The sequence below is a fragment of the Formica exsecta genome, unplaced genomic scaffold (assembly GCF_003651465.1).
Source record: "Formica exsecta isolate Colony F162 unplaced genomic scaffold, ASM365146v1 scaffold2, whole genome shotgun sequence".
NCBI classification, from domain to species: Eukaryota; Metazoa; Arthropoda; class Insecta; order Hymenoptera; family Formicidae; genus Formica; species Formica exsecta.
Window position 1 is genome coordinate 910,099 of NW_021849297.1, and position 15,232 is coordinate 925,330.

The 15,232-nt window shown below is 35.5% G+C and overlaps 4 protein-coding genes across 12 annotated transcripts in view; 3 read left to right on the forward strand and 1 right to left on the reverse strand.

Annotated features, from left to right (window-relative positions):
• Window positions 1-11: 11 nt before the first annotated feature.
• LOC115234248 (dolichyl-diphosphooligosaccharide--protein glycosyltransferase subunit STT3B-like) lies at window positions 12-4,515 on the reverse strand. Of its 2 annotated transcripts, none has more exons than XM_029805118.1 (8): window positions 4,311-4,515; window positions 3,962-4,219; window positions 2,891-3,589; window positions 2,450-2,760; window positions 1,841-2,375; window positions 1,282-1,743; window positions 1,083-1,173; window positions 12-908 (listed from the first exon to the last, which is right to left on the reverse strand). In XM_029805118.1, exons 1-8 carry the CDS (start codon window positions 4,325-4,327, stop codon window positions 828-830), a joined length of 2,454 nt encoding a protein of 817 aa, XP_029660978.1. In that variant the 5' UTR covers window positions 4,328-4,515; the 3' UTR covers window positions 12-827. The 2 variants fall into 2 exon arrangements, with proteins under 2 accessions (XP_029660978.1, XP_029660979.1); XM_029805119.1 differs by having other exon boundaries at window positions 12-937.
• A 150-nt stretch (window positions 4,516-4,665) lies between these two features.
• On the forward strand, window positions 4,666-7,872 carry LOC115234250. The gene is made up of 8 exons (XM_029805121.1): window positions 4,666-4,886; window positions 5,078-5,264; window positions 5,376-5,543; window positions 5,634-5,802; window positions 6,095-6,419; window positions 7,180-7,446; window positions 7,546-7,617; window positions 7,731-7,872. Exons 2-8 carry the CDS (start codon window positions 5,156-5,158, stop codon window positions 7,836-7,838), a joined length of 1,218 nt encoding a protein of 405 aa, XP_029660981.1. The 5' UTR covers window positions 4,666-4,886; window positions 5,078-5,155; the 3' UTR covers window positions 7,839-7,872.
• A 507-nt stretch (window positions 7,873-8,379) lies between these two features.
• Window positions 8,380-11,683, forward strand: LOC115234249 (zinc finger protein 568-like). The gene is made up of 5 exons (XM_029805120.1): window positions 8,380-9,660; window positions 9,767-9,852; window positions 9,935-10,250; window positions 10,536-10,639; window positions 10,717-11,683. The coding sequence occupies exons 1-5, from the start codon at window positions 8,463-8,465 to the stop codon at window positions 11,377-11,379; spliced, it is 2,367 nt and encodes a 788-aa protein (XP_029660980.1). The 5' UTR covers window positions 8,380-8,462; the 3' UTR covers window positions 11,380-11,683.
• Window positions 11,684-12,090: 407 nt separating this feature from the next.
• LOC115234260 (E3 ubiquitin-protein ligase TRIP12) overlaps window positions 12,091-15,232 on the forward strand; it is a 23,621-nt gene continuing 20,479 nt past the window's right edge. For 3 of the 8 annotated variants that reach the window (XM_029805181.1, XM_029805187.1, XM_029805188.1), the window contains exon 1: window positions 12,091-12,223. The gene's annotated coding sequence lies outside the window, so the exon portion shown is untranslated. The other 5 variants (XM_029805186.1, XM_029805183.1, XM_029805185.1 and 2 more) reach the window with 5 other exon arrangements.

The following is a 15,232-nucleotide window of genomic DNA, read 5'->3' on the forward strand; positions in this document are numbered from 1 at the left end:
ATTAAACAGGCTTTTGTTTTAAATGCATATTTGTAAACAACACTGTGTTATCACAAATGTTTATCTTTCAACAAGGTGCTATACAACAAACTGTGTACACATGACACACTCAATCGTTCTGTTCCGGCTGAAAATTGGCAAGTCTGCTTATTTGACAAATTTCGTCCGATATATCATATGCATAAATACACTATGTAACATAAATATGTGTAGACTAACTATAAGATGTCTTACAAGTCTCAATTTACACAAGATTTTGTTACAATTGTTTGATAACAGATGAATGAATTTGATGAGTTTTTTAAATTGACTTTAAAATACAATTAACTCATAAAAAAAGAATTAAACAAAAAATCAATTTGTCTCTAGAATGCAAAAAAATATTACTAAAAATGATCTGTTCTAAATGAATGTATTCATATAAATATTGACTTAATTATAGAAAATAAATTTTAAAGATTTATATTATTTATAAGATTATTTTAAAGGTTTATATACTAGCAAATAATTATGCAATAACAAATGATTAACGACTTCTTGTAAAAAATGAATCAGATAACAATGCAACACAATGTGATATAAGCCAATATGATGAAAACAAGGCTTACAAAAATAATATTCGTAAAGCTATCAATTTTTCAAAGTATTCTGAGTGTTAGAAACTATATGTTTGAAGTATTCTATTTTTTGCAAACTGGTTGAATTCTCTTTTGACGATATTAAATTCTTAGTTCGAGGTATGGTTTGTGGTAGACCCAAGGGACGGTAATTCTTTTATTACAAAAGTTGTATTTGCAAACTGTTACGAAATAGTCAGCGAATCTTCGTTACGTCGTTCGTCGTTGAGGTTTCTGTCCTTTAATAACAACTGGCCGGCCTTTTATGAAACCTCGCCTACGCCGTGCAGTCTGAAACATCAATGCCCGACCCCCCATAACTTCAACTACGTTTCCAAATCAACTGATGTATGACGATGAAAATGGCAAAACGATACGAGAAACCACAAGATGAGATATATATATATATATATATAAAAAATCTATTTTTCCTTATGCTACGAGATAAGAGAAAAGAATACCAACCTTTTTACTAATATACGCATTTGCGCGACGCGTAATAATCCGTTTAGAAATCGGAATACTTGGTCTATTAAATTCTGCTGGTTTTTTCACCCTATAGACATATTTTGCAATTGATATTAATGTAGAAATTTTTTAAAGATGTAAGATAATACTTTAAGATAAATTATAAATCAAAGCGATTGTAAATATTATTATTTACCTGTAAACCCTGACAAGCCAATGTTCAGTAGTGTAAGCTTCTTCCAGATATGTTAACTGGAAATTTTTATTGCCTATTTCGACGTTACGAGTACGATCAAAACCGGTAGGCGTTCGATAGTCTATTTTAACATCTCCAAACCGATAGTAACTCAACTTGTACATTAGCGAGTTCAATAGAGTAGGAGAACCTTCTTTGTCCACGCGGAAATCTCCTTTCTCGGTGAAGTAATCACTCTCGCGAATATCTTGGGGATGTTCGCCTTCGGCGATTCGGACCATCCATAAAAATTTATTAATGTCATCACCGGAGTATCCAATCATACCACCAAAAATGATCAACACATAGTCTACATCTAAAGATGTCATAATTTCATAAGCAGCACTTTCATTCGAGCTCATCGCTTTACCAACCAGAGCTATGTGCGAATTATTCCATGTATTATTGTCCACGAGTGTAGTTCTACGAAAAAAATTTATACATGGTAATGTGTGTTATATTAATGATTGATCTTACATGTTAATTTAAATATATATAATTTTATAAATGTGTTGTATACCTATTTGCCATACCAGCAATCTGGTATCCATAATCCCACCAACTCATAACTCTCGCGTCATTGGGCGTATTTTGAGCTAACCAGTAGTAAGCTTCTCGAAAATCATCGAGTATGGCTCTGCCACCATCGTTACTATAGGAAGCCAAAACGATAGATGGACTAGAATATGCATTGCTGGTCACCCATGTGCAGTGCACAGTAAACATCATCAATAACATTAACATGCCGATAATAACGCCGTTACGTAGATTGGCGCCTAATCCGTCGCCGCTACCTTTCGGTCTCTCATGCTTCATTCTACGTAATTTACCGGCTTTATCGTACAACGCTCTACCGGGACTTCTCTCTCTTTCCTCTTCACTCTCCTCATTGCTTTCGGTACCATTACGATCGTCCCTGTCTTCCTCTTTGAGATATAATTCTACGAGTCTGCTGATAGCAACACCAGCCAGCATACATACTACTGGAGTCAAAGTCAACATAAGTCTCACCATCACTCCAGCGAAATAAACGGCACTTATGGCATATAGTATGACTGTAAAAAAATTGAATATTATTTATCTTCAATTATATCTCTTAAAATATAATATTCTCATCACAATTTCTTACCAAAGACACGTTCGTCATTTATGTGCTTAATGCAGTACCACAGACCAACCGGGAATGTTGTGACAAGAATGTGCAAGTCAAAGAAAAAGCTGAACCAAGTTGTCGGTTGATGTTCAGATACAGATGCTATTATAGGGATATGTATTTTGGCATAACCAGTATCCCAAAGCGAATAAAATCTACCACTCCAAGGAGCGACAATACCAGCATACGTTAATGCAATCAGAATTAACAGGAGTATAGTCGCTGTTACAGCTACTACACCACCAAAATATTTCATCTCGGACTTGGTAAGTACAGTTCTTAAGTATCTGGAATCAAAGAGATCAACATTAGTATATTACAATATATATTGTAGGGAGTGTTTCCCCCAAATAAATAAATAGTTTCAAATAATGTAATAATTAACAAACCAATGTTATAAATTAAAATAATACATACCTAAGAGCTGCTATAAAGATTAGGAGACCGAATACACCACCTGCTGCCATATGTTCAGAAGTTCTAATCGGTTGAAAACCGACGAATGGTACTTGCATACTCAGTAAAAGTCCAAGAACGTAAAATGTTGTATAACTGGTGAATAACCGATTGCTAAAGCGATTCATGACCAGCAAGGCAAATACATGCAGTGGAATGAGATTAATAATGAACACATAGCCTCCCCATGCTGATACCATGTAGAAATAAGACAGGGCAGTTATGCTCGCCCAAAAGATTGAACCAGTTTTGACAGACTTAACCCAGAGATAATAGGTGATTTGCAATGCAAAAATTGCAATCCCCTCGTTGTCGTAACTGCCAGCTACGGATCTCGAGATATAGCCAGGTACAATGGCGATGAAGCAAGCAGCGAATAAGCCAGCTCCAGCACTCCATATTTCCTTTGTTAATAAATATGTAGATATGGCAGTAAGGCCACTAAAAATTGGAGCTAAGAATACACATATGTCTCTTATATGCACTGGTATGTTTAAAGAGTGCAGGATGTAGTGTATTGATCCAGATGTTATCATGAGTCCAGGATAAACGGTTCCACCAACAATCCGTCCCAATGGATACCATGCTCGTTCGTCAAACCAATTTAAAAAATTGTAGAATCCATGTTGTACCATGTATGCTGTCGCTCTGTAGTTAAACCTAAATTTCAGATATATCTAAATTAATTGTACGAACATCTTATTGATAATAAAGTTATTTTTGCTCATTAAAATAAAATTAATAAGTAATTAGAAATAAAATGAAAATTTTATTCTGGCTATTATTATTCAATGTTATTCAATTATTGATCATTAAGAAGTTTTCATATATGTATGATTTTAAATAAGAATGCAAATTCCCTTCCGTGTTTCTAGATAAGAACAAAATATTACAAGTCAACTTATTGGACATTTTCATTATATAATAGAAAAACAAGTTTATCATTATTTTACACTATGATAGATATAATAGCGAATTCGTTAATCACAAGGACAAGGAAATACCGGCAAATAATTGGCATAAAATACATACCACGGATCGAATTCGTGTATAATACTCTCGAAACGTATGACAGCAAAGAGCCGCGAGGCGAAACCCGAAATCCAGGCGAGCAAGAGAACGGTGAAGGTAATGAGAGAACTGAGGCCAGCGGCATTCGTCAGCGTGGACGATTTCATTTGCTTGGTCGTCGGTCTCTTATCGGGAAACATGACCTTTGCGTTCGCTGTGCTGGACGACGACGACGACGACGAAGACGGTGACGACTTGTTCGGCAGCATGTTTTGTCGCCTTTGCGTATTTCCACGGGCGTTAGTGAGAAAGAGATGAGATATATACGCGTATATAAGTATATATATTCGCGTTATATTAATATACTCACAACGTGGCGTTCGCCATATGTGTATATAAATACTCGCGATCCTGTGCACGTTGCGAAAATCAAGCGGCGCGCAAACAAATTACCAAATCGCTACCAAATGCCTAAGCTAGGAGGCTAGGACACGTCGAACGCCGGCTACGTGTTAACCATGATTTCCATCAACTTCCACTTCACCACCGTAGCCACCTACGTTACTTGGATAAGAACACGGCAGCGAAGAAAGATAGAGAGAAAGTATGTTCCACGTGTGTATGTTCGATATGTCATTCCACTCGATTCATTCACCAATCATATTTGAGCTCCCAATTGCAAGAAGTACGAATTAAACTTTATTGTCCGTTTGTGTGAGGGAAGGATCGAAGTGTTTCATTAACCAACCGGAGCAAAAAATCTTTACTTCCTTTACTTGATTGGCCAATCAAACGATTCGAAACTTTCGTAGCGTCAAACGAAACACATGTAGATATACAGTGATATATTATTTACACGAAATCCAAATCCTAGAAAACGACTGCATTTAATTATTTACAAAGAAAAAATAGTATGAAATGCATAAAGTTTAATCTTCAAAGAGATGTATGTTTATCATAAAATTTTTAAATATTGTACATATAGTACTATATGGCAGAAATTATTTACTGTTTCGCAATATATATCGAATCTCTTTTTGTATTTATGTAATTATATATTTTTACATATATGTAATTTTGTATGAAATATTTTCATGACAAATGTATTCTTATGTACATATGTTTATATTATAATAGAGAGAGAACCTAACCATAATAGAAGATCTAAAAGTGAATACTTGTGTGCAACAATAAATTGCATGTATTAAGACTTCAATGTTCTCGTCTAAAGAACGATTAATACAACGCACAGGCAAGAATAGTATCGGACGTTATGATTTTTTAAAGCTTTTAGCCATTGAATATAAGACAACTAAATCTAAAGGTAAGAAAAAATATGTAAAATATAAATATATTATATAATACAAATGTAGTCATCTTTTGATGAATATAATGTTAAATCATTATTATCCTCTTTTTTATTTTGAATTATTAGACGCAAAGGAGCAAGTACTGGCAAATTTGGCAAACTTTGCTTATGATCCTATAAATTATGGATACATGAGACAATTACAAATAATTGATATATTTCTTGATACTTTATCTGAAAACAATCAAAAATTGGTATGTTTTGCTATTGGTGGTATATGCAATTTATGTTTAGGTAAGAGTATATCTTTAATGGAACAGAAAAGTTGCACACATAATACTTATTATATTACATTATTTTATTCATGTAATATTCTTTTTTCAGATGCAATAAATAAGATTTATATCCTACGCAATCGAGGTGTTGAGTTAGTATCATCGTTACTTTCTTCTCAAAATGAAGATATTGTGCTCTCGGCAATTTCTACCTTGATGTTTTTGATCACACCTGAATCGAGGAATGAAATAACGTCGTCCGAAATAATTAAACGCATGTTGGAATTTTCATGTGATACTAATATCCGTATTAAAAATTTAGCCATCATATTTCTAAATGATTATTGTGAAGCAAGTGAAGTGGAAAAGATAAAGTTAAAGGACAATAACTAGGAATAATTAAATAATTAAATTGTACATAAGAAGTGAAGAAATACTTAAGGTTAAATCTATTTCTACCCACATATTTAATTAATTCAGAATAATTATATGAATTACATATTTCTGACTACAAACGTAAGAAATAACAATTATGAATCTAATTCAATCCTTTACTGGATTTCTCAAAAGTCATTCTATGAAAACCTCATCCAAAATAAGATTATTTGCTAATACAACAATGAACAATCTGAGAGAAGGAGATCAAGTATCAGTTTTCAAAGTGGTAACAAATGGCGACATACTTAAATTTGCTGAATTAACAGGTGATTATAATCCAATACATACTGAATCAGCAAGAAATATTGTACACGGTGCTTTGCTCAATGGCCTAGTATCAGGATTAATTGGTACAAAGTTACCTGGTGCAGGCACTATAGTTATTGAACAAAATCTCGCATTCCCTAAACCATGTTATGCTGGAGACTCTGTAGAAGTAATAGTAAAAATTATATCAGTAAGAAAAATTATTAAATGTATATATATGTGTATCGCTAATGGAGATAAAGTTGTATTGGAAGGAGAAGCAAAACTTATGAGAAAAATACTGTAAATATGTCATCATTATAACAAAAACAGTAAAAATGTTAAGAATTAATAAAATTCTCCATTCTTTAATGTGATGTTTGTATAAATATCTCTTGTCAACATCTTTTATTTATGTTTTAGTAAACGAGGAGCATGGATATTTATATAACTGATTATATTATTAATTCACTACCAATAAATTACTTTTTAAACTCTCAGTATGAGAGTACAATTTTGTTATTCGACTATAATTGAAATCTTCATTAAACAAATTTGCCTGTTACTCAGTTGTGTACATTCCAATCATAATACGATTAAAGTGGAATTCTTACTATGTCTGCAATCTGAAGTTTTGCTTAGCAAGCATTCTATGTGACCTCATATTTGTTGCAACATAATGACTTTAATAAGATTTAAGGCTCAGTCTTATCCGCATTTGAATGAAGTTCTGTGAGGTGTAACACACAGTGAAATTCTCTCTATAGTGGATACAAGTAAAATCATCGATTGATATTTAATTATCCTGATATTTTCTTGGGGAAGGAAGAACTTAGAGGTATTATCTCTTTTTATTTTATCCTTTTAAATAATATCTCAAAATTATTTATTATAACAAATTGAAGTATAGTTAACGTAGAATTATAAGATTGAAAAGAAAGCATTGTTAACTGCAGCAATTTACATTTCAGGTCAAAATGTTTTTAGCATTAGTGATTATGACTTTTTGCATGTCGTATTCTTATGCAGAAATTAACAGTATTGGTACAAATATTAAATCATTAAATCCAAGTGAAGAGCGAATTGGCTGTGTCTGTGCTGTATTTTTAAGCGGACAATTTACAAAAGGAAGTAAAGAACAGCCTAAAGGATATCCTGCATTCCTTCATGAACATCCCGATTCGGTACCATGTAATACTTTTGGAAACAAACTTTGCACTAGCAAATGTCTTGAAGCTGTGAGTTTTTAAAATATTGTTTAACATTTCTACATCACATAATTTTTCTATAAGCTCAAATATTCATTACTAATAATTAATTAAAACTGTTTTTTACAGATAGTAAAATATTTACCAAACAGTTCGACAATGCTTTGTGCTTCTTTAGATCGTGACTGTCACAAAGAAAGGGTGTGTTGCATATAAATTAATTTTATTATGATATTATTATAAAATTCTTGATCTCTTATTATAAAAACAGAATTATATAATTTCAATATATTACGCATATTTTTTTTTTACAGGCTTATCTTTTCATCAAGAATTGCAAAGATGAATGGATAAATACAAATCTATCTGCAGGTAGAGAATATTGCTGTAAAGATGGCTCACCATATAAATGTAATAAGTAAAGTAAACTTAAGATAACTTCTTTTTGTATAAAATAACTAATTTTTAAGTTTGACAAGTTATACAAGTGGTATTTAATACATATATTGACTCGATACACTCTGATTAATTCTTTTGAATATCCCACCAGTTTTCTAAATATAGCTTCTTGATCATCAACACACTCCACAAAGATACATAGGAATTCAGCACAGATATCTTAAACCATCTTTCTATATTTAGATCTTGAGGTGTAAGAATTTTATGTATAGTGTCAGTGTTCAGAATTTACTATAATATTTCATAAGATTTTATTAAAATATCTCAGATGAAAGATTATGCATCACTGAATTCTATTTTGTAAATTACTGGGTCAAGTTCAAGTGTATAACCCCAATAATTTTAATAAAACTACACACAATGTCAACTTTTTAAATTACACAAACATATTATTTATCATTAGAATTTTACGATCACGATATTTGGTTACCTATCTTGTAAAAAAATTGGAAGATGTTCGAACCAAAAAGTGTTCTACATAATTATAAATGCAAAGATGTGTATTACATTTTATAGAGATTGAAAAATATATATATAATATATAATTAAAACAATATATAACAAATCGTATAATCAACAAATACAAAATGTGCGCACGACTCTTAGCATGTCCATTGTGTTCTCAACCTGGGTTCTTAACACTTGATGCATTGCGAGCTGGCCTTGTTAGTGTAGCAACTCGACCTCTTATATGCCCTGTTTGTAATGAAGTGATCTTAGGCATTGATAAATTAACTATACATTTATTTAGTCATACAATCGATCTGAGTAATAATACAGCAGATTCATCTAAATATGTTGCTGCCAATGAGCAAGTTGCAGTTCATAATGCGCATAATGTTGCTCTGCAAGGTTGGAACATATTAAAAATACAACAATCAGGCAAAATGCAAACAACAAATGACAACAATAGCATTGAACAGTCAGACGCTGGTATAGCAAATACAGAAAACAATATCTCTATTGTAAATTCACAGCTTCAAACACAAAATCAAAACTTATCAGTGAAAAATGCGGACCAACACAGTTTCATATCAGATTATAATTATGATGCAATAAAAGTAAATATCTTTCCACAATCAAACGAAAATCACAATGTAGTACTAAGACCAACTATAAATTTGCAACAAGATGTATTAAAAACAGATTGTACAACGCAATATTTTTGTAATGACAATATTAAACACTTAAATATAATCACAGAAACTACACAAGCAGAAAAAGCTATATCGGATCTAATCACTGGGACAAAAGTGACAGAAAGTACAGATACCAACATCTACCGAGATACTGAAAGAGAATGTGAAACAAATAATAACCAATGTGTCGCAAAGGAAAGACTGATGATAAGTTTAGTTGAAAAAGAAAATGATCTCTCAAAGTTTCAATCAATTCAGAATATAATGCCAGTTTGTGCAAATGCATCATCAGAAAAATGTAATGACAAAGAAAGTTCATCTAACACAAGAGAGACTATGCTTGAGACAAATGCTGAATATCAAGATCAAAACTTAGAACATAGAAAAATGTTATCCCACACATGTAATAAAGTTTTCCAAACTATAACATCGAAAGAAAAGATGGAACGATGTAACATATGTGGTTTTCACTTTCCCGACACTAACATTTTGGCCTTACACAAACAATTAGTGCACGAGCAAAATTTAAATAATATCTCTGGGAAAGTTCTTAAAAATTATTCATGTCATTTGTGCTCTAAGGTATTCAAAATGAGGGGTAGTTTAATGGTACATATGAGAGTAGCACATTTTGGACACAATTTAGGCAAGTAATTGTAAAATTATATACGATTTATTTAATTAATTATTTAATGTAATAATATGTAAATAAACGCAAACACAACAAATTTCGCATTATTCATATGTAACAGGTTCTTTTCCTAAAGATGGCCAAATCGAACTTACATCCAGTGATACTGGATACACTTGTCCTACATGTGGAAAAAGATTTAAGAAAGTAAGGATATTGTTCTCTTTTGTTTATAACACAATTTTTATACAAACTGCTCTTAATAATCTCATTTATGTTCTTATTTCAGGAGCAACATGTGATACAACATATGAAAACCCACGAAAGCAAACAGTGGGAATGTGATACTTGCAGTAAATTATTTACGACAAAGTATTTTCTAAAAAAACACAAACGCTTACACTCAGGTGAAATGCCATATAAATGTAAAATATGTGACAAGAGTTTCACCTTTCAGCAATCATATCATAAGCATAGATTTTATCATAAGGATGAAAAACCTCATAGCTGTGCAACATGTGGTAGATCATTTAAAGAACTTTCAACATTACACAATCATGAAAGGATTCACACTGGAGAGAAGCCATTTGCATGTGAAACATGTGGTATGTTATAGGAAAATGATCATTAAATATGAGTTAGTGCGATATTAACAATTTATCGCTCACATTGTTTGTTATTAACTAATAATTAACATCACTGTTATTTTGTTTGTGTAGTGTCTGTAACATTATGATGTGCTGTGCATGATGTGATTAGTAAAAGCAGGTAATTCCCATGAAAAGTGTTGCACATTTCTTTTGTGAATGTATAGGCTATATAATATGATAATAATGAGAGAGAGAGAGAGAGAGAGAAATTCTCCTACAATGCCATACTAATTTCTGCAGGAAAATGTTTTCGTCAACGTGTTTCGTACTTAGTCCATCGTCGAATTCACACAGGAGTGATGCCTTATAAATGCACAATGTGTGGCAAAAGCTTTCGATACAAGGTAGAAAGTAATTGTAAAATATTCCAATCATATATTTTTACCTTTTAATAATTTCCACATATGAATTACGTTTACAGGTGAGTCAAAGAACTCATAAATGTCCTGCACAAACGTCAAGTGGCACCCAGCAGTTTGATAAGATTACACAAGATGCCGACGAAAAAGCAATTAGACCACAAACCAATATCCTTCAAGAAAATCAATCGACGACGAACGCCGTCGATAATGAGGAAAACAAATTTGTATTGATAATAAATGCCCAAGGACAACATGTTTTAGCACTACAGTCAGAGATAAACAATATATCTCTCGAAAGAAAAGAAGAAAACATGGATTTTAGAGACTCCGATAATACAAACAAAAATTCAAAGAGCGCTAATAACTTTAATTCTGTACAACTCGAGGAATCTGCAGAATCATTTAAGAAAATACAGTCGGATAATGAAAAGATAGATATAAAAAGCACAAATGATTTCTTCTCCATGGTGATGTCTCCTCTCGAAAATAGCATATCATCACCTACTTTCGAGATGGAACACTTGAGAGTATCTTCACCTAAACGTAAAGAGGATTCGATAGATTCCTATACCAATTTTCCACAAGTTTCTGACAATGTGCAAATGAATACAATAGACTCAGACAGAGAACAAACCTTCAATCGTGACAAAGTCACCGATACTTTACAAACCATAAATGAAGAATCACTGAAGGAATTATTATATGGTATGGATAGAAAATGAAGCAATATGTATACATCTTTTTCGTTGTAATATGATAGTACAAACTAACAATACATATTAATATTATTGATTAAATCATAGATAAAATATATTAATATATATAGATATTTATTCTAAATATAAAATTGTTATCGTGTTTTAACTGTGATTGTCATACATGGATTACCATCTTTAATATCAACTATGGTGCAACATATAAATAATTTGGCTACATGTAATATCTCTTTGCCGAATAACTTATTAGCTTAGAAATAATCGAATAAGAAGCATAATACTCTAGTTGCATAAATATATACGTACTTGCCGTTAACACAAATTCTTAGGGGATGCCGAGTTATCGTGACAAAATTAAATAACTTTAAAATAATAAATTATGTGCATCGCGAACAAGTGATAAAATTACTACGAAATGTTCCGTCGAACGCGGCTTATCTCGCGATTAACTTTGAAATAAAATTATGTGTGTATTAGATTTGAACATAACCTATTACATCTTGTCAAATCGTGATATCGAATCGGCGGAATCGCAACGGACTTACCATCGTATGGCGAATTTACACGTGTGATTTGAAAACACCGCCTTCTCGTCCGGTCCATCGGATTGGTCGACGCGGAAGGAAAGCGCGCATTGACCAATCGACGAACGCGACGACCGATGCGTTCACTCGCGAATCCACTGAAACACCATACGCGTCGTCTGTAATCACTCGGGTCGAGATATCTCGCGGTAGCAGACGACGCAAACGAATCGACTTGACAGCTCACTCTGTATTTTCACGTGTCCCCTCGCGCATCGCATTGCGTAACTGGAGTCCGACTTCCAGGGAGGAGCTCCCTTTTTGCGGTGAGTAAGAACGTTTATCGCATACGCTGACGAAGGGCCGGTTACAGGATCGTGTCGGCCGATCGCGTGTCGCGTGCGATGGGAGAGAACGCGACCGATCGGACAGCTGATCTCAGGGCAGGCTGTTTTGACGTAGCTCGGGTTTTGACATCGCTTATTAACGGCCAATTGGCCGTCGTCAATTGCGTTTTTCTCAGCCAATCGTATATCCGCATATCCGAGATCGGAGCGGCCAGAATCTGACATCTGTTACGCGATAAACGCGAGGCGTTTTCTCGCTTTACTCTTCTCCCTTTTTTTGCCGTTCATCCTCATACGAGACGCGACGCAACAAGCCCTCGTCGCGTCTTGCGTATATCCGTGTAATTCCACACCGTCGCAGTGGCGCATACAATTTCGATCGGTTCGAATACGCGTACGATCAATTAGACCTTGAAACGAGCGAACGTGCTTTATGTAAACGCGTCGCGTCATTTTACAGAAGCGGATCCGTAAAGCGTACGGTCCTCGAAAGGTAATAGATAAAGTTTTATCGTTCGAGACACACGAGCTTTTTCTATTCGGTTTGAAAATAATTTCGTAATTTTCAAGTGACCGTCTCTCTCGCACGGTGTTACGCGATCGTTGTATGGCATTTTTTTTTTTTTTTCGGCGATTCAAGCTTGAAAGAAATTTACTCTTTAGTAAATTCGAAGTGTATCTTGCGAGCCATATTATTTCGAGTCATATAATAAACAGCGATAAATAATCAATGACGACGATATGTGATTCGCTCTTCCACTCGACGCCGTAAAGATGAACGATGACAAATTATTTCACACGAGCGTCATCAATTTCCGTTGGCGATAACGCGCACGTCCACGAGTAAATACATAAACGTACGTTACATAAACGACAAATGCGCGATAGATGCGTGAGAGGTAAACATGTTGCACATATATATACATATATTCTTTTTTTTACGTGCAATATTTTTTTACGACGGAGAATTCGATCAATCGATTGTATGCAAAAGGAATAGTAATGCATGCGAATGACGTGAACATATTGTCATTTTGATTATCTCGGAAAACCTCAGTTTACGTAAGCGAACTCGACCATCATCGGGCCGGTTTTTGCGACTCGTAGTGAAAATGAAGATTTAAAAAACGGCCGAGCAAGATGGCCGTTCGCGCCGAGCTAGCCATCAGTAACGGCAATATTACCAAATCGAGGGAGAGATGTTGCGCATGCGCAGCAAGAAGTGTCGTTAAATACAGAAGAAATAATCGTATATCTATTTTATTTAAAGTTTCTCTTATCTTATTGCAGCCCATTAGAAATCGTGAGAGTACCTTTCCTCGTATCGTACGTCGAGATAGATAAATTTTTTCTCTATACCATCGTTCGCGTAGCTCAATAGAGTTATTAGATTGGACAACTTGATACAACTTGGTACGTAACTAACCAACAAATTTCTTCATTCGTCTCTACAAAATTAATGAAAATTAATAATATTGAAAATGAAAATTAATAATATTCGAAACAGTAAAAGAAAATCGTTATGTGCACCCCTACAAACATATTGCGTCATGTCGCGCGTCTAAGCACGAGTCTGTCAAATACAGTCACGTGATTAGTCGCACAGGTTCCCGCATGCGCACGGTGGAATTTCTTCCCGAGCGGCAGGTTTCCGAATGTAACGGAGATAGATAACTGGCTTCTCCGTCGCTTCTCGTCGTGCGTGCGTGCGTACGTGCATGCGTGCGCGTGTGCGTGCCTCTGCTGCTTGCCCTGCGTGCGTGCGTGCGTGCGCCCGTGCGTTGCGAGCTAGCTCGCTTCGCTTGCGTATAACATTGACGACGGGGGCGGAGCGTCTTGCAGGCACCCAGTCCTAACCAACCCGAGGACCCGACAGTCGCCGTCGCATTCCGTCGACTCGCCTTCAGTGCGTCTTGGTTCGTTCGATGTGTTGTTTCCTCTTATTTCTTTTTGTTTATGATCCGTGGTGTGTGTAAGTTTTATTCGATCTTGTGCGCCGTGCGCGGATATAGCCACGAACGCTCTCGATATCTACGCTCCGTCTTTCCTCGATCCTTCATTCGCTCGTCGTGCGTGCGTGCATGCGTGCGAGCGTGTGTATGTGTACGTATGCAACGATAAAACGAAGGGGAACGAAGGTTCTCCTTGTCTCGCGTTCCACCAAGCCGAGAGAAGATAACTCCGATCGTCGCGATGCCCTGGGCATGTTTTTCCCACATTCAGGTAAAGGTACACACACGCGCATACACACACATACATATTTAGATTAACTGTTTTCGAAAAGAGTCCCTGACGAAAGCATCGAAAAGAGTGCGTGGGGCGGATGAGTGAGTGGGTGAGAAGGAAGGGCTGGCGGGAGGAAGGGAGGACGAGTCGCGGAGACAGGCGGACGGGAGGGCGTAAGGGATAAGGGTAAGGAAGAAGGGGGGGAGGGGGGGGGGCTTCTCTCTTTTTTGGAGGACTTCAACCTGAGGTCACAGCGAGCGAGAGAGGAGAGCGCGTGTGAGTAGGACGAGGAGAGAAACCCCGTCCTCCATTACTCGATCGCGAGCAAATGGTGGCTCGCTCGCGAGTCTTTGTTACGCTACAAATTCAGAGTTTCGGAATATCTGGGTTCGAAGCTCTCTGCCTGAGGGATCGCTGATGCCGTTGACTCGTGCCTTTATCGTGCTTTGTCGCGACTGAGTAATCGCCCGGGTCGGGTCTAAAAGGAGACAAGGGGACGTCGCCGTCATGTCAACGACACAATTCCGCGTTAGCCAGTGATATCGGATGGACAGAATAATCTCAGCCAGCCAGCCAGCCAGCCAGCTAGCAGTCTCGTACTGTTTGTTATGATTCTCGGTTCGTTACTATCTCCTTCAGCATGGCGCGGGGAAGAAATGTTAATTGCGTATCGCGACCGACCGTTTTATTTAGTCACGCTCTTGTTATCTGAGCGCATATGGCTCGCGTCGAGGCAGGAATTTTTATTTTTTTTTTTCTTTT

Bases quoted from the DNA above. Each gene is read 5' to 3' on its own strand.
- LOC115234248 (XM_029805118.1), bottom strand. The intron at 2,376-2,449 runs GTAAGAAATTGT...ATTTTTTTACAG, and splicing joins AAATGACGAACGTGTCTTTG to TCATACTATATGCCATAAGT. The intron at 1,744-1,840 runs GTATACAACACA...TTTTTTTCGTAG, and splicing joins ATTGCTGGTATGGCAAATAG to AACTACACTCGTGGACAATA.
- LOC115234250 (XM_029805121.1), top strand. From the start codon at position 5,156: ATGTTCTCGTCTAAAGAACGATTAATACAACGCACAGGCAAGAATAGT. The intron at 5,265-5,375 runs GTAAGAAAAAAT...TTGAATTATTAG, and splicing joins TAAGACAACTAAATCTAAAG to ACGCAAAGGAGCAAGTACTG. The intron at 6,420-7,179 runs GTAAGAAAAATT...TTTACATTTCAG, and splicing joins TAATAGTAAAAATTATATCA to GTCAAAATGTTTTTAGCATT.
- LOC115234249 (XM_029805120.1), top strand. From the start codon at position 8,463: ATGTGCGCACGACTCTTAGCATGTCCATTGTGTTCTCAACCTGGGTTC. The intron at 9,853-9,934 runs GTAAGGATATTG...TTCTTATTTCAG, and splicing joins GTGGAAAAAGATTTAAGAAA to GAGCAACATGTGATACAACA. The intron at 10,640-10,716 runs GTAGAAAGTAAT...TTACGTTTACAG, and splicing joins GCAAAAGCTTTCGATACAAG to GTGAGTCAAAGAACTCATAA.